Source organism: Nerophis lumbriciformis, linkage group LG20 (assembly GCF_033978685.3).
Source record: "Nerophis lumbriciformis linkage group LG20, RoL_Nlum_v2.1, whole genome shotgun sequence".
NCBI classification, from domain to species: domain Eukaryota; kingdom Metazoa; phylum Chordata; class Actinopteri; order Syngnathiformes; family Syngnathidae; genus Nerophis; species Nerophis lumbriciformis.
In genome coordinates, this window is record NC_084567.2 from 28655485 (window position 1) to 28682010 (window position 26526).

At 40.4% G+C, this 26526-nt stretch overlaps 1 protein-coding gene across 2 annotated transcripts in view; it reads right to left on the reverse strand.

Moving 5' to 3' along the window:
* Nucleotides 1–9931: 9931 nt before the first annotated feature.
* The window catches only part of man1b1a (mannosidase, alpha, class 1B, member 1a), a 43365-nt gene continuing 26770 nt past the window's right edge, over nt 9932–26526 (reverse strand). For both annotated transcript variants that reach the window (XM_061980755.2, XM_061980756.2), the window contains exons 10-14: nt 25920–26110; nt 20925–21045; nt 18562–18756; nt 18338–18469; nt 9932–12482 (exon numbers count right to left, since the gene is read on the reverse strand). In XM_061980755.2, the coding sequence (XP_061836739.2) occupies nt 12273–12482; nt 18338–18469; nt 18562–18756; nt 20925–21045; nt 25920–26110 (849 nt within the window). In that variant the 3' untranslated portion in view covers nt 9932–12272. The remainder of the gene's footprint in view (nt 12483–18337; nt 18470–18561; nt 18757–20924; nt 21046–25919; nt 26111–26526) is intronic.

The following is a 26526-nucleotide window of genomic DNA, read 5'->3' on the forward strand; positions in this document are numbered from 1 at the left end:
ACTTTAAATGAGGTAAGAGTTCAATGAAATACAATTTAATAAGATTTGGTCTACCCTACCAAAAGGCCATTAAGGACCGTTCAATACAACGTGGGAATCTTTTCACATTGCAGCTTTTTAAATGAGGACTGTCAGGAAATCAAACTTCAGTCAGTTAAGGTAAAGAAATTGAAGGCGTCTGGCAATTTTGAAAGGAAATAGTCAGTGAAAAAGCGAAAAAAATGATCCAACTGATTAATGCAGCTGCAGCTGAAAATGGAACGTGAAATCTAGAGAGGGACAAATGAAACAGCTTAAAAAAAAGAAGAATGTATACATCAATACATCCATTTTGCATGGAGGATAATAAATGAACACCGTATTTTCCGGACCATAGGGCGCACCGGATTATAAGGCGCACTGCCGACGAATGGTCTATCTTTGATTTATTTTCATATATAAGGTGCACCGGAATAAAGGGCGCATTAAAGGAGTCATTTTTATTTTTTTTTTAAATGGAAACCACTTTCTTGTGGTCTACATAACATGTAATGGTGGTTCTTTGGTCAAAATGTTGCATAGATTATGTTTTCCACCGGAACCCTCTAATACAGGCCTGGGCAATTATTTTGACTCGGGGGCCACATTTAGAGAAAAAAATGTGTCTGGGGGCCTGTATATCTATTTTTAGGAACACTAATACAAAACCTCACAATAATGTCTGATTGAATGCTAAAAACCTTATGACAGACCGCCTTAAACAACGTAATGGAATTTTAAATTTTTCTATGAACGATACAACACTGAATATTGACAAAATATGAACGTCACACCCCCTTTCGATCGACATATTTAACAATCAAGTGAAACGCAACAAAAATGCAACAAATATGAACGCAAAGGGTACAAAATAAACCCACCTACAATCTGATATATCACTAAGCTTTAGAACTTTGTTGTGAAAATCTCCTTCCGTGTCTGTGGAAACGCTTCCCGCCCACACTGCTTGGTGCCTCGTCTGAGCTGCTGTGACGTAGATGACCATAGCAACTAATTAGATGACCATAGTAACTAATTAGATTACCATAGTAACTGGTATATCATCCATAAGCGCAGATTCCAAGCATTGAAAGACTTAGTATAGTTGAAGACTTACGGTCATTAGAAAACATGACTGCACATCATAATGGCAGCTATACTTTCCATCTTAAAGATCTAAAAAAATTATTTGGGAATGTCCGGCGGGCCAGATTGAATAGCTTAACGGGTCGCATGTGGCCCCTGGGCCTTAATTTGCCCAGATCTGCTCTAATAACTAAAGTTCCGTGGGTGAATAATGTAAACCCACAACAGTTTTTAGCGCTTTGATAGCTTGTCTACTGACAGATATAAGTTAGAACTTTACATTACTTTATATTAGAAATGGCAACAGGACTTATGCAGATCCCAAATACGGATCAGCAGGTACCAGAAGGTAAGAAAAGTTGGTTTTGCATAATATCGCGAAACAAAACACCAGGAAATATGTCTGCTAATAGGTGGAAAAGTCACCGCCGCTGTCCATGGTGCTGAGGACGAGCACCAGCGGGCAGGGGCGGGGCATGTGCTGACGGCGAGACACAGCTGGCAGGTGATTAGATGTCACAGGCGGTACATGTTAATCTAACCATCCGTTGTCTTTAACAGTAAGCGGCCGGGAGCAGAGGGAGAGAGAGGATTGTGAGTGACGGCAACGTCACGACTAGGGATGATGTTTGTTAAGAAATTATCGAGTTCGAGCCTATTATCGAATCCTCTTATCGTACGGATTCCTTATCAATTCTCTTATCGAGTCCAGATAGGTTGTTGTATATGGAAAAAAACACACAACATTTGGTTTCCCAAAAGCTCACTTTTATTATATAAGAAAAAAATAAAATCTAATAAATAAATAAATATTGACTGTTACCCCCCTAAAAAAAAATAAAATAAAAAATAAATATTGACTGTTGTTACCGAAAGTATATTAAGTGGGATTTTTCAGAAAAACAAATATATACAGTAACACAAAAACAACCTGTCTCCGTGATCACTATAGGTGTATAAATAATAATATAGTGTTAAATAAAATCAGTCCCTTGGGCACAAAACTGAAAATAATACAGCTCTCCAAAAGGTGCACTTCTGCTGCTATTTGACATAACTGTTTGTTATGATGCTTTGACATTTTTGCACTTTATTTCTTTATTGAAAGAAAATTCTATGAAGAGAAAAGTTGTTTGCAAATGTGGTTACAATGCTAAAAAATGAAAAGTTCAAGCTAAAAAAAGAAATACACTTTATTGAGTTAACATTATTTCTTTTTCCGGTCCATTGTTTTTCCTGCTTTCCCTATCCGCGCCTAATGACTGAGCTACGTGACGTCATTTCTTCTGATGTCCCACGGGGCATTTCTGGTCGGGACGGGATTCGTTCCCAGGGATTCGAATAAAGAACCAACTCTTTTTCTTTACTATAGTGGTCTCGATAATGGGTACCGGTTCTCAAAAAGGGATTCGAGTCCGAGGACTCGGTTCTTTTCTTATCGAACAACCGGGAAAATCGGTTTCGAGTATCATCCCTCGTCACGACATGTTGAAAAACATTTTGGAAAGATCTTGTTAAAAACATTAAAACTTTGTCAGACCTGCACGCTTGGCTCTTGTGCCGTGTCTACAGTGGAGCTTCTAGGAAGCGACTTCCACAAATACTCATATGTTTAATGCGCCGACTATCTACCAAGAGATGCGGCTTCATAGCTTACCGAAGTCATACTAAGAACATTTTGACCGATTTTGGAGCGCCGTGCGTAATGTTCTATGTTCTCAATGGAACATTTCAAGTTTTGGTGTTGCCATCATATTGCAGTCTACACGTATCTCTTATGTTTGACTGCCATCTACTGGTCACACTTATCTTTACACCATGTACCAAATAAAATTGCTTCGAGGTCGGTAAGCACAACCAGAATTAGGCCGTACATTAGGCGCACCGGGTTATAAGGCGCACTGTCGATTTTTGAGAAAATGAAAGGATTTTAAGTGCGCCTTATAGACCAAAAAATACAGTACTTCATTTTAATTATTAATTTGAAACATTCTTTTTCGCCATCATACAGTTAATTTTTATGATTTTCTCATTTACACTGATAAAATATACATATTTTTGCGATATATATGACCTAAATAATAAAAAATACAGAGCTTTTAATACAATTGTATATCGTGATTATTCAGTGTGTCCAGCAAATTTGACAGGGTTAAGCCAACAAGTAGCATCCTTGCTAGCGGCTAACGTCCCTCTACAGTGTGACGACGCCTTTAAATCACAAATACGGCATCCTGAAGGAGCAACCGCAGATGTCGTTGACTTGATATTTACCTTTTTCGAAAGAGTGATGACAAGGGTTGACAGAGCAACTTGGAGTAAGGAGGAGATCTCGGAGTCGGACGAAACGGAGTCGGAAGAAGGGGGAAATAAGACTGGACTAGAGTGGAAGAAAAGGTGGAGGAAGTAATGAGAGAAGAACAAATGTGAAAAGAGCTTTTGAGGGAAATTCGAAAGGAGATGCCAAGAAGAAGAGTGTAAAATCATCCTAAAATTTGAAGTCGATTTTTTCAGCACTAAGCCCAGCGTCACTAACTAAGAGAGTGAAGATGTTACGGCTCAAGCACCTGCCGCCGCTCATTCCTCTGTGCGCTCCTCTGGACACGCCCACGGGCGTTCCTCTCCAGCCGCTGCTGCTCTCACTCTGCAATCAACGCACCCGACACCGATGAGGACGCCGCACACTATTTAGACCAGCGCGTCCTGCGTTCCAGTGCCAGAACGTAGCTACTTGTATTGTACAGTAAGCCCTAGCTCTCCTTCCATGTGCCTACTTGCTCTCCGTGTTTACCCTCCTCTGTGCTCACTGTGTTGTGTCCTGTTCTGTTTCGTCGTTCCGCAGCTTCTCTCTGTTCCCTGGATTCAAGCTGGGCGTCTCGTCTCCCCCTGGACTTCTTGCTACCTCCCCGGACCTCAACCTCTCGCCTGCCCACGGACCTCGACGCCTTTCTCCTGCCCTTGATCTCTTGCCTGCCCACGGACCTCGACGCCTCTCTCCTGTCCTTGATCTCTTACCTGCCCACGGACCTCGACGCCTCTCTCCTGCCCTTGATCTCTTGCCTGCCCACGGACCTCGACGCCTCTCTCCTGCCCTTGATCTCTTGCCTGACCACGGACCTTGACGCCTCTCTCCTGCCCTTGATCTCTTGCCTGCCTACGGACCTCAACGCCTCTCTCCTGCCCCTGATCTCTTGCCTGCCCACGGACCTCGACGCCTATCTCCTGCCCTTGATCTCTTGCCTGCCCACGGACCTCGACGCCTCTCTCCTGCCCTTGATCTCTTGCCTGCCCACGGACCTTGACGCCTCTCTCCTGCCCTTGATCTCTTGCCTGCCCACGGACTTCTGAGCCTGCCTCGCCCTCTCTGGACTTCCGCATTCTTCGCAACACGCACCTTCAACACTTGCCGGTAAAACTCTCTGTTTAAACGCATCACATAGTCGCACACCACGCATTCTGGTTAAGTACACACGTCACACTCTCGTGCTATTAAACACGCCTAAGGCTAATCGACGTCCCTGTCTCAGTGCCGTCTTCTTCTCCACCGTACCAATACAGAAGGAGTAATAGGCGAAGGCGAAGGCAGAGCAAAGAAATCAAAACACTTATTTCAAAACGAAGTGATAGAAAGCAAAATTGTGGGTGAAAGGAGAGAAACGAGAAGTGTGGAAATTAAAAGACTGTTTGCATTTAGAGCAGGAGAAAGGACAGAAAGTGAGTAATTGATGCTGCGTTTCGAGGAGGAAGTATTGCCAAGGCGCATTATGAAAGGATACGTGAGCTATTATGTCGGACCGTATGTTCCACTGCCGACAAGGTTATAATTGTCAAAGATACGGACACATAGCGAGAGTGTGTCGAGCTGAACAATGTTGTGGAAGGTGTGGAGGAGAGGGAGAAATGTGGATGTTAAATGTAACTGAGTGAGAAGTCATTCAGCAGCGTATAGGGGTTGTGTGGTCAGAAAAAAAGAAGCAGAAGTGCAGAAAATTAAAGTAGAGCAAAATAGATCTCTACTCCTACCTGTGGGGGCTCCTACCAGAACAGGCAAAAAAAATAAGACGGAAATAATTAAAATAATTGTTAAAGCGGCGTCAAAGTTCTTAGACAGAAAAGATTTGTCATGGGAAAAAGTGCAGGAGGAGATACCGCAAGCGGTGGTGACAGATACAGTATGTCACCACAATAGGAGAACATGGAGTGATGTGAGGGTAATGTATATAGCACAGGGTGACACTTTTGGTTTTATGTATTTATAAAAATAAAAAAAGAGAAGATCCTTCAAATTTGGAGGCTAGTGGTAATGCACTAATTTAGTTTGCAAGCCCCGTAAAACCAACAAGAAGACGAAGAAGAACCGTGTGGTATATTTCTGATCGTGTCACTCTCCCAGGACAGAGTGAATTTGTGATGAGCCAAGAAGACGCCAACGAGGAATCGTCGAACAAAAAGCTTTATTTGTGTCAGCGAGCCTCAGACTGGAACTGCAGCTTCCAGGAGGAGAGTATGGGCCTGATTGCGGCTGTCTTCTTGGACAGCTGTCCTTAAATAGCTTTCACACGAAGAGGTGGTGACTTGTCCAGAGTGTACCCCGCCTTCCGCCCGAATGCAGCTGAGATAGGCTCCAGCACCCTCGCGACCCCGAACGGGACAAGCGGTAGAAAATTGATGGATGGATGGACGAAGACCCTTACACTTTATAATTCTAGCCTTGGGGTTGGCTAGTCTGGACAAAGCCCAGTTTGTTGTTTGGCCAGTCAATCTATTTCCTGGTCTTATCCCTCTGCTTATTTTGAGTCAGATAACCTCCGACCCCTGACCTCTACTCCTATCTGGGGGGGCTCCTACCAGATGTCGCTAATGTATTTATAATCACTCCTAAAATCCAAACCTGTATTCCTTTAGGATTCCAATTGTCCTGGTTGTAAGAACCGCCACTCTCTGGATGAGCTGTGATGGACATCTGCACCCGAAGCTATCTAAGGGCATATTTCCTTACTAGAATAATCCCCTAAAAGATTCTGTGACCAACTACAAATGCATGCATTTTTATATTTTATACAAAACCAAAAACCAGTGAAGTTGAAACGTTGTGTAAATGGTAAATAAAAACAGAATACAATGATTTGCAAATCCTTTTCAACTTATATTCAATTGAATAAACTGCAGAGACAAGATATTTAATGTTCGAACTGAGAAACTGATTTTTTTTTTGCAAATATTCATTAACTTAGAATTTAATGGCAGCAACACATTGAACAAAAGTTGGCACAGGGGCATTTTTACCACTGTGTTACATGGCCTTTCCTTTTAACAACACTCGGTAAACGTTTGGGAACTGAGGAGACCAATTTTGGAAGCTTTTCAGGTGGAATTATTTCCCATTCTTGCTTGATGTACAGCTTAAGTTGTTCAACAGTCCGGGGTCTCCGTTGTGGTATTTTAGGCTTCATAATGTGCCACATATTTTCAATGAACTACAGGCAGGCCAGTCTAGTACCCGCACTATTTTACTATAAAGCCAAGCTGTTGTAACACGTGGCTTGGCATTGTCTTGCTGAAATAAGCAGGGGCGTCCATGATAACGTTGCTTGGATGACAACATATGTTGCTCCAAAACCTGTATGTACCTTTCAGTATTAATGGTGCCTTCACAGATGTGTAAGTTACCCATGCCTTCGGGCCAGCGGCATTTCTGGGTGTTGTTGATAAATGGCTTTCACTTTGGTAAGTAGAGCTTTAACTTGCACTTACAGATGTAGCAACAAACTGTAGTTACTGAAATTGGTTTTCTGAAGTGTTCCTGAGCCCATGTGGTGATATCCTTTTTTTGTGGGCGGTCTTATTTACGTGGCTCACCTTCGACAGCGTCTTCTCCCCGTCATCTTTGGTGCAGCGGTGTAGCGTGCAAGGACGGGAGTTGAAGAAGTGTCAACAGATGGAGCTAACTGTTTTAATGACATTCAGACTTTACTTAAATGAATTACGGAGCAGCATCTCCTCATCTGTGGCTCAATAGTGCAACAACGCCGGAAATGTGTCCTGTGAAAAACCGTCCGACCGGAACTCTCTAAAAACTAAAATTCCGTGGGTGAATTATGTAAACTCACTACACTGGTAGTTTTTAGCGCTTCCATAGTGAGATATATGTTAGAACTTTACACTACTTTATATTAGAAATGGCAACAACAGCGGGTGAATGTCCCATAACAAGAAGATAGTGATAAAGAATAAGCTTTTCGACTACGGCATCGACACGGACGACTGTGGCGGACGTGCGCAAATTTTCAGGACTTATGCAGATCTCAAATACAAATCAGTAGGTACCAGAGGGTAAGAAAGTTAGTTTTGCATAATATTGTGAAACAAAACACCAGATAATATGTCTTCTAATGGGTGCCATTTTGCGGTCCTTATACATACACCATAGTAATACTTGTATCTCTACGGTAGCCGTAATGGGCCGACAATCCATCAAGTGGTGTGGCTTCAAAGTCATACTAAAACATTTTGACAGATTTTTGAGTGTCGTGTGTAATGTTCTTTATTTTCAATGGAACATTTAAAGTTTTGGCGTTGTTTACTGGCGTCATATTGCAGTCTACACGTATCTCTTATGTGTGACTGGTCACACTTATCAATACGCCATGTACCAAATAAAATTGCTTCGAGGTCGGTAAGCAAAACCAGAATTATTCCGTACATTAGGCGCACAGGGTTATGAGAAAATGAAAGGATTTTAAGTGCACCTTATAGTCCAAAAAATACGGTAAGTTAAATAATGACTTGATCTTTGACCAAACAGCAAGACTGGTTATGTACGCATGTAGCGGATAAATAAACACCTAAATTCACGTCAAGATCAAAGAGTACTCAAAAAACTTCAGGGACAAGATTATAGAACAAGACTGGAATGTGGTAAAAACACCAGCAAGGAACTTGGTAAGAATGGAAATAAAAAAATACAAATTTACAGGTTTCTGGAGTTCCATGCAAGGACTGTGTGAAAAGGGAGCGGGGAATCACTAGAAAAAAAAATTAGTAGCACATTTTACTGGAATATGTATTTAGATTCTTCAGTACTTAAATAATGAAATGTGATGTGATCATATGACGCACTATCATGTTTTTAAAGGCAGAAAAATGCTGATTATGACCAACAGCACCGACCTTACTGTCAAACATGGAGGCGGAAACATTTTGCTTTAGAGCTGTTTCTTGGCTAAGACTTGAAGGCGGAAAGTAAAATCTTTTGAGAAATATCCTGCCTACAGCCGGAACACAAGATTAGGGATAGAACAGTTTGGTCTAGGAAAAATGTGTGTTAATAATCGTGTTTCGAGTGCAGGGCTTTTTAATTTACGTGTTTACGGAATGGTGGACGGAATCGGCCAATAAAAACGGAATCTCTTATATGCGGAAATTGACATAATGTAAGTGGAATGCTGTCATCGTGAGGAGAAAGGGAAATCGTGTATCCAAAACTGAACGTTTCCCCTCACCTTTAGCCAGCCGCCCTTCACCCTTCTTGGGCTCCCTCCCTCACAGCCTCTGGGACTCAGACCTTGAAGCGGCCACATCAAACTCAAGTGTGCGAAAAAACTACAAACCTAATTTCTTATTCCAAAGAGTCGAACACTTCTCAGATGATTTCTACTCGTCAGCTACCAATTTTTTGATTTTGTGAAGCGTACCACCCCTACTGACGATAGGGCTGGGCAATTCTAGCAAAATGCACAATTGTTCCATTCTCAACGCAGTTTATTCTCCAAATAGTTGTATTTTTTTGAAACAGGTAAATTAAATGAACAGACACAGTAGAACAATGGAATTGAAAACATCACCTAAAATTATAATGTTATGCAAAAAACAAACAAAAAAACAACATTTTCCTGAAGGAGAACATCCCTTTTTTATGGAAGGAAAATATTTGAAATACTGTTGTGTGGACAAATGTAAATAACAACTTTCAATTTGGTCAAAAAGGTTCATTATGTCTTCTTATTCATATACTTTTTCAAATGTTCTTGTAATCATACCATCCTTTTCGGTATATTAGATGGACTTTTTACCTGACATGTTTCGACTGTCATCTGCAGTCTTCTTCAGAAGGGTCACCTGACCACTGTGACGTGTTGCCTATCAGCTGTTCTTATAAGCGTGGCCAACCAAGCAGACCTGTCAGCTGATAGGCAATACTCACAGTGGTCAGGTGACGCTTCTGAAGAAGACTGCAGATGACAGTCGAAACATGTCAGGGAAAGATTCCATCTACTATACCGAAAAGTATGGTCTGGTTACAACAACATTTAAAAAAGTATTAAAAAAACAACAACTTTCAAGTTATGGAAAATTTTATTTTTACCACAAAACTATAATGTCAAGTTCTTTCCACAATCCTCTTTATTTTATGTGGCATTTCTAAAAGATTGCATTAAGGACATCTACATCATGGCAACGTGTTGTCGGGAGCTTATAAGTAGAGACTCTTTTTTTGTGACATGATGTATTCTTATTTGGCAGCAGGACGGTGCTACAAATGTTGAAGATGATTAGATGTGTTACCTTTGGACACAAAATCGATTTTTCAGCAGTGTTTGCACATTCTTATTGAGGCCAAAGCAGACTGGCCTGGACAGTTCTGCGGCTGTTGTCGCAGCCTTAAAGGGGAACATTATCACCAGACCTATGTAAGCGTCAATATATACCTTGATGTTGCAGAAAAAAGACCATATATTTTTTTAACCGATTTCCGAACTCTAAATGGGTGAATTTTGGCGAATTAAACGCCTTTCTAATATTCGTTCTCGGAGCGATGAATCAGGAAGCAATCCGCCATTTTCTCAAACACCGAGTCAAATCAGCTCTGTTATTTTCTGTTTTTTCGACTGTTTTCCGTACCTTGGAGACATCATGCCTCGTCGGTGTGTTGTCGGAGGGTGTAACAACACGAACAGGGATGGATTCAAGTTGCACCAGTGGCCCAAAGATGCGAAAGTGGCAAGAAATTGAACGTCTGTTCCGCACACTTTACCGACGAAAGCTATGCTACGACAGAGATGGCAAGAATGTGTGGATATCCTGTGACACTCAAAGCAGATGCATTTCCAACGATAAAGTCAAAGAAATCTGCTGCCAGTCCCCCATTGAATCTGCCAGAGTGTGTGAGCAATTCAGGGACAAAGGACCTCGGTAGCACGGCAAGCAATGGCGACAGTTTGTTCCCGCAGACGAGCGAGCTAAACCCCCTGGATGTCTTGGCTCACACCGTCCCTTATGCCACCGAAGATGATCAAGAGAAGAATATCGACCCTAGCTTCCCTGGCCTGCTGACATCAACTCCAAAACTGGACAGATCAGCTTTCAGGAAAAGAGAGCGGATGAGGGTATGTCTACAGAATATATTAATTGATGAAAATTGGGCTGTCTGCACTCTCAAAGTGCATGTTATTGCCAAATGTATTTCATATGCTGTAAACCTAGTTCATAGTTGTTAGTTTCCTTTAATGCCAAACAAACACATACCAATCGTTGGTTAGAAGGCGATCGCTGAATTCGTCCTCGCTTTCTCCCGTGTCGCTGGCTGTCGTGTCGTTTTCACTTGCATACGGTTCAAACCGATATGGCTCAATGGCTTCAGTTTCTTCTTCAATTTCATTTTCGCTACCTGCCTCCACACTACAACCATCCGTTTCAATACATGCGTAATCTGTTGAATCGCTTAAGCCGCTGAAATCCGAGTCTGAATCCGAGCAAATGTCGCTATAGCTTGCTGTTCTATGCGCCATGTTTGTTTGTGTTGGCATCACTATGTGACGTCACAGGAAAATGGACGGGTGTATATAACGATGGTTAAAATCAGGCTCTTTGAAGCTTTTTTTAGGGATATTGCGTGATGGGTAAAATTTTGAAAAAAACTTTGAAAAATAAAATAAGCCACTTGGAACTGATTTTTAATGGTTTTAACCCTTCTGAAATTGTGATAATGTTCCCCTTTAACGCTTATCGACACCTGTCGGGCTGTCATGTAAAACTTCACAACCGGTTGTGAATTTTAGGGGACAGTCTATAAGTAAAAAATATAAAAAATATGTGGCAGTCGGTTTGAAGTCAGTTTGAACCACCCAGTCCTAGTTGTGGATTGTTTTTAATAATGATGGATTAAATTTATATAGAGCTTTTTTCGAGTGACTCAAAGTACGTTACACTGGGAAACAAAAGTTAATTCACTCCACTTTCATGGTGGTAAGCTGCATTTGTAGCCACAGCTGCCCTGGGGTAGACTGAAAGAAATGTGGCTGCCAATTTGCACCTACGACCTCCAACAAACATTCATTCAGTTTCATACACCAGTGTCGGTGGGTACTGGGAGCAAAGTGGGTGAAGCGTCTTGCCCAAAGACACAACGACGGAGCAACGGACTTTTAGCATGGCACTGGCCCAAAACATATTCAGAAAAAGCGCTCAGTCCTTTTGGAAAATCTGTAGGAAATGCTGAATCTTCGAGTTGCCAATCAAAACTTTTAGGATTTTGGAGAGTATCTGTAAAGAGTTGTGGGTCAAAATCCCTTCTGAAATATGTGCAACCCTGGTGACTTAACTACAAGAAACATCTAATCACTGTGCACAGTGATTAGACAGGGGTTTCTCCACCGAGTACTCTGCCTGAAGATCTAATACTTCACTCAAATACAAATAAATGTATGACCTTTTTTTCTAAAATAAGACCTAGCAATAATTCTGAACTCTGGCTTTATAAACACAAAAGAATCAGCAGGGGTTAAAATAATGATTTTCCCAACAATAGGTCCATTTGTATCTCCACACCGTCACATTGATGTCAAAATCACAAATAGATGTAGACTTCTTACATACTATTGGTATCAGCGCCATTAAGGTGACAAATACCTTGCACAGTCGTGGTAGCCCTAACACCCCATAGCCCTATTTACAGACCTATTTACAGCAGAGACCGGCTCAGACCTTTTTCTTATGAAACATCTCAAATTAATTCCTCCCTGTGCAAAATAAACCAAAGTACAAGATGGCCAGTACAGACCTGTGTTGCTGGCCAGTAGCGATGGTTTCACAGAAACACATCTGAGAAACGCTTTCAGTCTCACTAGACCTTGTGGTCGGATCTTTAAACATCTCCTGTAATGGTACCATCACTTGGGCGCAGAGGGCCATATAGGGAGTGGGTGGGCCTCGGTGTTGAACACATATTTGTCCAGACTGAGAAGCTCCATTTCGTCAGAGAAAAGAAGGTAAAAGTACTTCAATGTTTCACCTAGGAAAAAACTTTCCATCTTGTCCCTGGGCTCTGGGTTCTCAGGGTCACGGACGTTGTTGATGGACGTATAGCCGCCATCTGAGACCTGCACAAGAGCAGGTTACAGGACATTAATGACAAAAGTTGTGAATATTACAGGTAAAGATACTTGTGTGATTTATAGAAATAGGTAGTGCTGAAGCATAGATGCATTATAAAACACTGATACTGTGTCCCTTCATATAAGTGTCAATTTACAGCTGCTGTGTGACTTGCGCCAAATTGTGTTCATCAAAAAGGGCTTCTTTCGCCTCACGAGTGATAGCTTATACTGAAAAAAGTCGGAAGAGTAGCGTGACACGTAAGGTTGGTAATTACCGCCATCATCAATCTAAATACAAATCCCGTTTCCATATGAGTTGGGAAATTGTGTTAAATGTAAATATAAACGGAATACAATGATTTGCAAATCATTTTCAACCCATATTCAGTTGAATATGCTACAAAGACATCATATTTGATGTTCAAACTGATAAACTTTTTTTTTTTTGCAAATTATCATTAACTTTAGAATTTGATGCCAGCAACACGTGACAAAGAAGTTGGGAAAGGTGGCAATAAATACTGATAAAGTTGAGGAATGCTCATCAAACACTTATTTGGAACATCCCACAGGTGAACAGGCAGGTGGGTAACAGGTGGGTGCCATGATTGGGTATAAAAGTAGATTCCATGGAATGCTCAGTCATTCCCAAACAAGGATGGGGCGAGGGTCACCACTTTTTCAACAAATGCGTGAGCAAATTGTTGAGCAGTTTAAGAAAAACCTTTCTCAACCAGCTATTGCAAGGAATTTAGGGATTTCACCATCTACGGTCCGTAATATCATCAAAGGGTTCAGAGAATCTGGAGAAATCACTGCACGTAAGCAGCTAAGCCCGTGACCTTCGATCCCTCAGGCTGTACTGCATCAACAAGCGACATAAGTGTGTAAAGGATATCACCACATGGGCTCAGGAACACTTCAGAAACCCACTGTCAGTAACTACAGTTGGTCGCGACATCTGTAAGTGCAAGTTAAAACTCTCCTATGCAAGGCGAAAACCGTTTATCAACAACACCCAAAAACGCCGTCGGCTTCGCTGGGCCTGAGCTCATCTAAGATGGACTGATACAAAGTGGAAAAGTGTTCTGTGGTCTGACGAGTCCACATTTCAAATTGTTTTTGGAAACTGTGGACGTCGTGTCCTCCGGACCAAAGAGGAAAAGAACCATTCGGATTGTTATAGGCGCAAAGTTGAAAAGCCAGCATCTGTGATGGTATGGGGGTGCATTAGTGCCCAAGACATGGGTAACTTACACATCTGTGAAGGCGCCATTAATGCTGAAAGGTACATACAGGTTTTGGAGCAACATATGTTGCCATCCAAGCAACGTTACCATGGACGCCCCTGCTTATTTCAGCAAGACAATGCAAGCCATGTGTTACATCAACGTGGCTTCATAGTAAAAGAGTGCGGGTACTAGACTGGCCTGCCTGTAGTCCAGACCTGTCTCCCATTGAAAATGTGTGGCCCATTATGAAGCCTAAAATACCACAACGGAGACCCCCGGACTGTTGAACAACTTAAGCTGTACATCAAGCAAGAATGGGAAAGAATTCCACCTGAGAAGCTTAAAAAATGTGTCTCCTCAGTTCCCAATCGTTTATTGAGTGTTGTTAAAAGGAAAGGCCATGTAACACAGTGGTGAACATGCCCTTTCCCAACTACTTTGGCACGTGTTGCAGCCATGAAATTCTAAGTTAATTATTATTTGCAAAAAAAAAATAAAGTTTATGAGTTTGAACATCAAATATCTTGTCTTTGTAGTGCATTCAATTGAATATGGGTTGAAAAGGATTTGCAAATCATTGTATTGCGTTTATATTTACATCTAACACAATTTCCCAACTCATATGGAAACGGGGTTTGTAGAACTAAGAAAAGGGAAAAATTCGGTCAATTTGATCTTATATCGCCAAATAGAGTCAAAGTTCTCTTTCTGTTTACCATTTGGTTCATTGGTCAGAGCTGCACATTTCATATTATTTTCTTTACAACTACGGTATATATTTGAAAAACATGAATAGGAACATTTACGCTGAACAAAATATAAACACAACACTTTTGTTTTTGCTCCAATTTTTCACGAGTTAAACTCAAAGATCTAAAACGTTTACTATATACACAAAATACCTATTCCTCTCAAATATTGTTCACACATCTGTCTAAATCTGTATTAGTGGTTATTTCTTCTTTGCCAAAATAATCCATTGTACCTCACAGGTGTGGCATATCAAGATGTTGATTAAACAGCATGGTTATTGCACAGGTGTGCCTTAGGCTGCCCACGATATAAGGTCACTCTGAAATGTGCAGTTTTATCACACCATTCAAAATTGTACAGATTACGGACAAGGAGGACGGATGATACGAAAGAGGAGTGAGGGAAGCCATCTGTGTCAAGGTTGAAAAAAAACATCCCTGAAGGAAGTGGTCTGCGACACCACCTGTTTCTCACATACAACATTGTCCTTTTAACCATTCCTAAAATACTCTGCAATTTAGCCTCCAACAAATAACAGGAGTTAGATATATTCTGGTCACAGAAAATGACCACAATGCCATTTGTTTACAACTGAATGTAATGCTTAGGTGGGGGATTCGGACTATTTCGGACTGGTAGTAGTCAATCCACAGCGATCGTTCTGCCACATGATACTTCAAAGCTAACGAGGAGAAATTACACTTCAACTACTGTCGTTGGCTTTCACAGTTAGGATTGCAAGTTTGCATCGAAACAGTTGTTTTTCTCACCACGATAGGGCAAAACCATCCTTGCCCAGGCACACCCTCCTGGTTTTTGGAGTATAAATATTTGGAGTTTTGGCACCAGCCGCAAGACTAGGTCTGACCAATCTAAGTCTAAGACTAGATCTGACCAATCCAAGTCTATGAGCACGAATTGATGAAGCCTACTCAGATGAGAGGTGAAACGTCTTCTAAGACAAACCAAACAGTCCAGTTGCGATCGAGTGAATGCTCTGAGACGACAATGACCTGGATGAATGAGAACATTCATAGACAATATGCAATAATTTACTTCAAAAAATATTTGGCCTTATGCAGACAGATTGTTAAACTGAAGAAATATTTTACAAAAAACTATATAGTGTTTGTAATGTACTGTAATCATAATGTATAATAATAATTAATGCAAGAAACCATTTAAAAGGATATAAACCTGAATTCTCATTACTGTAGAATTGTTTACCATTGTACTGTAAATTGGAAGTTAAATAACTTTGTTATCCTAAATAAATAAACAAACACAGGATAAAATGGACTAATTTTTGTAAGCAGAAATTTAACTTAAATATATTTGGAAAAATGAGGTTGGATTTTATTATTGCTATCACGTGATCCCCACAGCATTTCCGCTCGTTCATCTGTGAAGATGGGCTCATATTGCCCATCCGATTTGAAACTGAAGTACTCTCACAACAGGACATTTGGCTTTGTAATCTTAAATTTTTCCTCCTAATTTGTGTTAGTCGCGAGACTCTGGGTATTGTGAGTGTGATGGCGGCGGCACACCTCTCTAGTCTCTGCCGAGACAAAGATTATTAAAGACTAAAAAGAGGGGTTACTTCATTCAGCTCTTTCCACTGTTAAATAACCACGCTCAGGTACAGAGAGCGATGCACAAAGCCAGATGTTTTAATCCCTGTTTTAAGCGACAGATGAACAAACGCGAGGCTCAGCAATTCTGATTGGCAAACATGGTTGTCACTCAAATGCCGGTGACTTTGGAGAAAAAAAACCCTCAACCTCTTGTGTTTTTTTACCGCACTAATTAAAACCTCGCTGTCGATTCAATTTTGATTAATTGTGCAGCCCTAGCCTACAGCCTCTCTGACCACCACCAAACATTATTTTGCATTCAAACACCAGAGTGAGTGGCACTGGGATCAAGGTGAGTGAAGTGTCTTACCCAAGGACACATCGATCGTGACTAAGATGGCGGAAGCTGGATTCGTACCCTTAAGTTTCCGGACAACTGCTCTACAATCTAAGCAACGCTACCCCTATGGTAATTTGAAAATAGCACTGCGTATCGCCGAATAGAGCCTCGATGTTAAAGGTGTAACGCCACACAGAGCCCGCAGGCCATATTTTTGCCCAAGTAAATTGTAGCAGAATATACTGTACCGTATTTTTCGGACTATAAGTCGCAGTTTTTTTCATAGGGGTGCGACTTATACACAGGAGCGACTTATGTGTGAAATTATTAACACATTACCGTAAAATATCAAATAATATTATATATCTCATTCACGTAAGAGACTAGACGTATAAAATTTCATGGGATTTAGCGATTAGGAGTGACAGATTGTTTGGTAAACGTATAACATGTTCTATATGTTATAGTTATTTGAATGACTCTTACCATAATATGTTACGTTAACATACCAGGCACGTTCTCAGTTGGTTATTTATGCCTCATATAACGTACACTTATTCAGCCTGTTGTTCACTATTCTTTATTTATTTTAAATTTTCTTTCAAATGTCTATTCTTGGTGTTGGGTTTTATCAAATAAATTTCCCCAAAAAATGCGACTTATACTCCAGTGCGACTTATATATGTTTTTTTCCTTCTTTATTATGCATTTTCGGCAGGTGCGACTTATACTGCGGTAAGACTTATACTGCGAAAAATACGGTATATGGTGGTTCCTTGCCACATCACGCTTATAATTATGCGGCTTCATTCTATTACGTTTGTTACAGTTTTTAAAAAGCTAATTTTACGTATTTTTTGCCTAAATTAAGTCCTATTTTTGTCTTATAAGTATTAGAGCATTATTATTCTTATGTTGTGGTGATCACAATAGATTTATGGGTTAGGGGAACTTCTGTTTCAATGCTGATGGAGCCATTGTTTATGTGTTTTTAATATTATGTGGTGAGTAAAATTGTTGATGCACTTCATTTTGGACATCTTGGGCAGTAACACATCTCCACTTAGGTGAGCCTTAGGCAAGTGATATCCAACGTAAGAACAATGCGGCAGGTTTTGGCTCGATGCTAAGTACAAGGCGAATGTCAGCACAATCTTGGCCGCGACGAACAAGTTGACTAACCTCTGACAAAAAAATGTATGCCAGTGGTTTTATCACATGAAAACTATTTCAACTGAAAGGAATTACGAAGGATGTGATTTCCACCTATTGGCCGTACGAGAAGTCTCAACGACAGCCAGAGCAATGACACTTGCTATCGCCAAGTAAAACACACTCAAGGCTGCTACCGTAATTTCCAATTTCTAAACCGATACTTTTTCCCCACACTTTTAACTATGCACTTATAATAATGCTGCGCTAATTTATGGATTTTTTCCGAAGTCACATGCTTTATGCCGCCAAAAGATTTTGTATTGTCACGTCAGACTAGTATAATTGCCCAAAATATCAAATGTTTGTAACAAGTCCTACTTCTTCCTACTTAAATTACCACAATCAATCCCGGAACCAATTATCTGCGAAACGAGGGATTTTTTTAAACCAAAATTATCCATTGAAATTTCAAGTCTACTTCTTTTAATCGGAATTGGAATTGCAATTGATCTTTCTCATTCAATACCTGCTCAATTTAAATTGATGGAACTTGACAGATATTCTCAATTCAGAATTTTGCACAAGCCTGATCTACACATCTGATATGAAAAATATGGTGTACTATGAGCGCTAACTTCCTCTGAACCTTTTTGCAATGGCCAAAATGTTTTTAACTCTGCAGTCACATTTTGTGTAAATAATACTTAAAATGTTTTTGGAATACTTTTAATACCAACAAATGTATAGCCTGAACATGTATTTTATTTATATAGCACTTTTAAAAGATAACATGAATTTTACCTTGGTATACTTGTTGAAATTCTGCAGAATTTCCCATCCCCAGTCTCTGTACTTAGGGTCTTTTGTAAACCTGTACATGTAAAAGAGACTTTCCACTGTTTCTGGTCTCAGCAAGTTGTGCGTGTCTGCAGGCTGAGACAGGAAAAACACACTGACATGTCACAAAAAGTTTATGACATCGATTTTTTTTTTTTAAAGTGCCTGCCTTTCAGTACAAGCCTCACCTTAACAAAAATATCATGACCATCATCCGAATGCAGGTTGAAGTGTGCAATCTCTGGACTGAGTCCCGTTTCCATCTGTGTGTACATCTGGTGACAAGTCTCCATTAACTCTACAGCTAAATCCATGTGGTCTCCTGGAAGATCATAGTGGGCACCCAGTGCCAATGTTCCTGGCAGAAAGCACACCAAGTGGTCCTGAAAAAAAGGAAAATCTGAATAGACATAAACACTTACAGTCCAGGTAGTTATTGTGTATTAGTTTATTGCCTTTGGGCAATTAGAATCTAACTTATAGCTTCTTCACCACAAGTTTTTTTATTGTCACAACTCGGGGTGTCCCAATACATCTTTTTCACTTACGACATGATGTCAATATTGGTGTTTTGAGCATTACGATATCAAAAGGAATCATACATACTTTTATGGTGTGAAAAAAACAAACAAAAAACTAACACTAACCTATTTATGATTAACCGGCTGCATTTGACTTAGGCCGTCTTTATGTTGAAGTGGAGAAGTCATTGTTTTTCAGTGACACCTAGTGGTCACAATAATTAATTAAATGGGGTCATATGACTTTTTTCTACATTTTGAATCTTTCTTTTTGTCTACATAACATGTAATGGTGTTTTTGGTCAAATTTTGCATAGATTATGTTTTACAGACCATCTTCAAGCTGCTTTGAGACCGTCTCTTCAGAATGCGCTGTTTGGTGAGCGGTCTTATTTACGTGGCTCCACTTAATAATAATAATAATGATAATGGATTAGATTTTATATCGCGCTTTTCTATTGTTAGATACTCAAAGCGCTCACAGAGAAGTGGGAATTTTAACAGCGTCTTCTCCCCGCCATCTTTGCTTTAGTTTTTAGCGCTTCCATAGCAAGTCGACTGACAGATATATGTACAAATCAGTCTTCCCCACAAAAAAAATATAGAGAAAAAGGAGGCGCTTATTAACAACAGCGCCAGGCTACAATGGCAAACTTGAATGATACCCGACACGTTTGTTACTGGATACTTTCTCATATGCTTTACATGCTACTAGACTTAGTCCTGTATGTGTAGGTAATATGCAACTATAATTATTTGATACTTGTTTATATTGACTAATGCCATGTTTTAGAATATTGTTTATTTAGTAAACTATGTATTTTTAGCTTACATACTATTATTGAATTAGCTGTTGTGTAGCTGATAGCTCCTAAAAGCCTATAATTTACCATGTTTATGGTAAATTTAAATAAAAATTAAAGCACTTATCTTTTAATGACTGAGCAGGTAATCCATGTTTTTATTTCATCACATTCGGACTACTGCTACTCACTCTATGTTGGAATGAACCAGCCTGTAACTTACCATATTTATGGTAAATAAATAAAAAAAATTAAATCACTTATCTTTAAATGACTTTGAGCGGGTAATCCATGCTTTTATTTCATCACGTTTGAACTACTGCAAGTCACTATGTTGGAATGAACCAGACCTTAATCGCTCTTTGCAGCTAGTCCAAAATGCTGCTACTTGCCTTTTAACTGGCACAAAAAAAACATGAGGACATAACCCCCATTTTAGCATCCTTTCACTGGCTCCCGGTTCATTATACAATACATTTAAAACAAATATTGTCTGTTTTTAAATCTCTAAATGGATTAGCGCTACAATAAATGTCAGACCTTTTAAAAATGTACACCCCGACAAGGTCTCTGAGGTCAGCTGATCAGTTTCTTCTTGTCGTCCCAAAAACCCGTTTAAAATCCAGAGGGGATCGTGCATATTCTACTGTGGCTCCAAACTTTGGAACAATATCTCTTTTGCTATTTGGACGGCTCCCTCCTTAATGAGTTTTAAACCACGTCTTAAAACATATTGTTACTTCTTGGCTTTAACACCAGCATGAGAGTTGTGTGATGTTAGTCTCTTTTCTTTTCTTTTATGTATTTATTGTCTTTATAGTTAAGTGTTTTATACAATTGACTCTCCTTAAGTTTATCCTGCTTTTAAATGTATGGTCTAACTCCTGTGCAGCACTTTACGAAACTTTTATTGTTTTTTTAAATGTGGTGTATAAATAAAGAAGATTAGATTGGATTGTGTGCTTATTCTGCAGTGGGTTTGTTTGTACAAACCAGGCAAACCCACTGCAGAACTTATTGTATTGGAGCTTATATTGTAGATTTTACATGCAAGCCAAGATATCCCATACTTGTTTTGTTTTGCTGAAATCGGCCCAATATCAAAATCGGATCGAGACACCCCTAGTCGCAACATTCAATTTCAATGACATTATTCTTTTTCCAAAAGATAATTACAATTTCCAGACAAGCAATGTAACATTTGAGTCTTGTTGTGAGCATCTGTACCATTTTGGGACTGAAGCGGTTATGGGAGAGCTCTCCAACAAATGTTAATTTGTGATGCGCAGTTTGTCTCACAAGGTGTTTTTTAACTCCATTGATTGCTTCAATGTAGTCCTCCAACAGCCTGGAATAATTGAAACATACAAACATATAAAAATACAATTTTGAAGGGAAATTACAAATACAATGGAACCAACCCATGCATGATGACACCCCTCGGACTGGCGGAATCATACTGACATCAGCGGTTGTTGCCATTATTAAACGCAAAATAGCCATTGCATGCACGTTCACATGAGACTTTTGCCAGACACATATAGTGCATCCGGAAAGTATCTACAGCATTTCACCTTTTCCACATTTTGTTATGTTACAGCCTTATTCCTAAATGGAATAAATCATTGTTTGGCCTCCAAATTCTTCACACAATTCCCCATAATTACAGTGTGAAAAAGTTTTAAAGCTTTTTGAAATTTATAAAAAAAAAAAAATCACATGTACTTAAGTATTCACAGCCTTTGTTCACCTTTGGCAGCAGTTACAGCCTCAATCTTTCTGAATACAAAGCCACAAGCTTGGCACACCTATTTTTGGGCAGTTTCAACCATTCCTTTTGCAGCACCTCTCAAGCTCTATCAGGTTGGATAGGAAGTCTTGATCTTAGCGCTGCTTTCGATACCGTCGATCATAATATTTTATTAGAGCGTATCAAAACACGTATTGGTATGTCAGACTTAGCTTTGTCGTGGTTTAACTCTTATCTTACTGACAGGATGCAATGCGTCTCCCATAATAATGTGACCTCGGACTATGTTAAGGTAACGTGCGGAGTTCCTCAGGGTTCGGTTCTTGGCCCTGCACTCTTTAGTATTTACATGCTGCCGCTAGGCGACATCATACGCAAATACGGTGTTAGCTTTCATTGTTATGCTGATGACACCCAACTCTACATGCCCCTAAAGCTGACCAACACGCCGGATTGTAGTCAGCTGGAGGCGTGTCTTAATGAAATTAAACAATGGATGTCCGCTAACTTCTTGCAACTCAACGCCAAGAAAACGGAAATGCTGATTATCGGTCCTGCTAAACACTGACATTTATTTAATAACCACCTTAACATTTGACAACCAAACAATTACACAAGGCGAATCAGTAAAGAATCTGGGTATTATCTTCGACCCAACTCTCTCGTTTGAATCACACATTAAGAGTGTTACTAAAACGGCCTTCTTCCATCTCCGTGATATCGCTAAAATTCGTTCTATTTTATCCACTAGCGACGCTGAGATCATTATTCATGCGTTCGTTACGTCTCGTCTCGACTACTGTAACGTATTATTTTCGGGGCTCCCTATGTCTAGCATTAAAAAATTACAGTTGGTACAAAATGCGGCTGCTAGACTTTTGACAAGAACAAGAAAGTTTGATCATATTACGCCTATACTGGCTCACCTGCACTGGCTTCCTGTGCACTTAAGATGTGACTTTAAGGTTTTACTACTTACGTATAAAATACTACACGGTCTAGCTCCGTCCTATCTTGTCGATTGCATTGTACCATATGTCCCGGCAAGAAATCTGCGTTCAAAGAACTCCGGCTTATTAGTGATTCCCAGAGCCCAAAAAAAGTCTGCGGGCTATAGAGCGTTTTCTATTCGGGCTCCAGTACTATGGAATGCCCTCCCGGTAACAATTAGAGATGCTACCTCAGTAGAAGCATTTAAGTCCCATCTTAAAACTCATTTGTATACTCTAGCCTTTAAATAGCCCCCCTGTTAGACCAGTTGATCTGCCGTTTCTTTTCTTTTCTCCTCTGCTCCCCTTTTCCTTGAGGGGGGGGGGGGGGGGGGGGGGGCACAGGTCCGGTGGCCATGGATGAAGTGCTGGCTGTCCAGAGTCGGGACCCGGGGTGGACCGCTCGCCTGTGCATCGGCTGGGAACATCTCTACGCTGCTGACCCGTCTCCGCTCGGGATGGTGTCCTGCTGGCCCCACTATGGACTGGACTCTTACTATTATGTTGGATCCACTATGGACTGGACTCTCACAATATTATGTCAGACCCACTCGACATCCATTGCTTTCGGTCTCCCCTAGAGGGGGGGGGGTTACCCACATATGCGGTCCTCTCCAAGGTTTCTCATAGTCATTCACATCGACGTCCCACTGGGGTGAGTTTTCCTTGCCCGTATGTGGGCTTTGTACCGAGGATGTCGTTGTGGCTTGTGCAGCCCTTTGAGACACTTGTGATTTAGGGCTATATAAATAAAGATTGATTGATTGATTGATTGAAGTGTCATTGCACAGCCATTCTCAGATTTCTCCATGTTCAATCAGATTCAACGCTGGGCTCTGGGTGGGCCACTCAAGGACATTTACAGAGTTGTCTTGAAGTCATTCCTTTGATATTTTGGCTGTGTGCTTACGGTCGTTGTCCCGCTGAAAGATGAACTGTCGCCTCATTCTGAGTTCAAGAGCGCTCTCGAGCATCTTTTTATCTAGGATATCTCTGTACATTGCTGCATTCCTATTTCCCTCAATCCTGACGAGTCTCCCAGTTACTGCCGCTGAAAAACATCCCCACAGCATGATGCTGTCACCACCATGCTTTACTGTAGGGATGGTATTGGCCTGGTGATGAGTGGAGCCTGGTTTCCTCCAAACATGACGCCTGGCAATCACACCAAAGAGTTAACTATTTGTCTCATCAGACCAGAGAAAGTTGTGTCTCACGGTCTTAAGAGTATTTCAGGTGCATTTTGGCAAACCTTTTAATGAGGAATGGCTTCTGTCTGGCCACTCTACCATACAGGCCTGATTGGTGGTTTGCTGCAGAGATGGTTGTCCTTGTGGAAGGTTCTCCTCTCCCCACAGAGAAATGCTTTCACCTCCCTGACTCAGGCCCTTCTCCCCCCATCGCTTAGTTTAGACGTCTGGCCACCTCTAGGAAGAGTCCCGGTTGTTGCAAACTTCTTCCATTTACAAATGATGGAGGCCAGTGTGCTCATTGGGACTTTCAAGGCAGCAGATATTTTTCCGTGCCTTGATTTCTCAGATTTGTGTCTCTAGGCTAACCTGTCTTGAAGGTCTATAGACAATTCCTTCGACTTCATTCTAGGTTTGTGCTCTGCCATGCACTGTCAAGTGTGGGACCTTATATATAGACAGGTGTGTGCCTTTTCAAATAATGTCCAACCAAATTAATTTACCACAGGTGGACTCCAACTAAGAAGCTATAGGAACATCATTTAAGCTTCATGGCAAAGGCTGTGAATACATAGGTGCATGTGATATCTTAAGTTTTATATTTTTAATACATTTGGAAACATTTTCACATTGTCATTATGGGGTTTTATTGTGTGTAGAAGTTTGAGGACAACAATTTGTCATGTCTGTGTTGATCATGTTTTTGTTTGGCCATGTGCTGTTTGTTTTTTGGACGCTTTTTAGTTCCTGGTTTCACTCTCTTGTTTTGTCACCATAGCAACCATTAGTTTTCACCTGTCATGTCATGCACCTGTTTCACGTTTTGAGTCACGCACCTGTTTTCACTAATCATGTCACTATTATTTAAGCTTCGAGTTGCCAGGCTGTCTTTCTGGCAACATCACTCTTTATGATCACTCTTCTTCATGCCATGTTCACAGTTCCATGCCAAGTAAGTTTTTGTTTCTTGTTCATAGTCTTTTGCCTTTGTGCAAGTCTTTTGTTTTCATTAACCAAGTTTTTTACCTCCGCCCTTGTGTGCGCCTTTCGTTTGTTCTTTTTTGATAGTGTTTAATAAATCATGTACTCAGATTCCCGTCTCGCCCGAGCCAACTTTCCGTTGCCTTCCGGAAAAACAAAACCCAAGGACCAAGTCCTGACATCAAAAAACTTACTTGGCATGGAACTGTGAACATGGCATGAAGAAGAGTGATCATAAAGAGTGATGTTGCCAGAAAGACAGCCTGGCAACTCGAAGCTTAAATAATAGTGACATGATTAGTGAAAACAGGTGCGTGACTCAAAACGTGAAACAGGTGCGTGACGTGACAGGTGAAAACTAATGGTTGCTATGGTGACAAAACAAGAGAGTGAAACCAGGAACTAAAAAGCGTCCAAAAAACAAACAGCACATGGCCAAACAAAAACATGATCAACACAGACATGACACAATTAATTTATTCCATTTTGAAATAAGGCTGTAACGTAACAAAATGTGGAAATAGGTATGCACTTTGAATATTTTCTGAATGTGCTGAAAGCACAATGGGTGATAATTTTTTTAAACCTAGTTTTTTTTTCTATTTGTGTCTATCTTTATTTTGATTATTTTATTTTTGCATGATATTCTATCATCCTATCTAAAAGCTATGGCAGTATTTTTGTTGTATGTCCTGACTTCAATAACAATAATGTTTTTTTACATGCACAAATCTTTTTTGGAGTGGCTAACAATCTAAAAAAAATGTAATGGGTGCATTTGTTTTTAGTGGCTGTGGTAGAATGCATGTTAATACTGCTTTTATTTTGAAGCGTACTTTGTACTAAACAGAACGCTAATGTGTGCACATTATAACTTCACACACGATCAAATGTTTTTATATTTTGCGAGGTGGATTTTAACCAAATCCTAAATTGTTGTTGAAAGGCTTCAACAACAATTTAGAAACTAGTTCAAATCCACTGTTTGTGAAAAAACATGCTGACTTGCTCCCCAAATTCAAGGCTCTTACTGATGGCGATTGATTTCCAATACCAAAAAGTTGAGCAAATGGCTTAAAAATGGAGATTCATGTTGTGCATTGGCATCAATAGGGGGCTGGCTTTGAAAATATTAATTATGTGGTTGAAAGACCCAACCATCACCTAAAATACTGCACCCCTCACTCAAGAACGATATAACTAAATTTCCCTGACACAACAATTTGTTCAAGACACTATAATTAAAAATATAGTAATACAAATAAAATATATTAATAGCAGAACTACAATGCCTCATTTAAATTCTACATACGCATCTTCCATCCTGCCTCCTTGGATCCACTGTTTGAGCAGGTATTCATAGTAGCTGTCCGCCCTCGCGCCCAGTGTGTAGATGCCTCTGTGAGAGAACTGGCCACTGTTGGTGTTGATGAACATGGGTATCAGACCATCGTGTTTGCCCGGCAGCTTGTGGACCTTCATCATCACCTCATCTACAACATCCTGAAAAGGGTTAGAAAAAGAGATGAGGTGTCATGGATGCACGACAAAGATGTTAAATTCACATTTCAACCCAGCAGTACCGTCTACTAGAGATGTAAATCTTATGACAAATCACAAATCGGGTGGCAATTTGATTCAGAATCGATTCTAGATTCAAACAGATTCCTGCAATATATTATTTTTATCACTGAATTTCAGAACTCAAGTTTTAACAACCTTTGGCCACAACTTAGCACTGGATGTCTACTTGTCACTAAAACATAGACATAGGCATCATGTAAGAGAGTGGCCATGCCAGCAATCTGAAGGTTACTGGTTCAATCCCCACCTTCTACCATCCTAGTCACGTCCGTTGTGTCCTTGAGCAAGACACTTCACCCTTGCTCCTGATGGGTCCTGGTTAGCGCCGTACATGG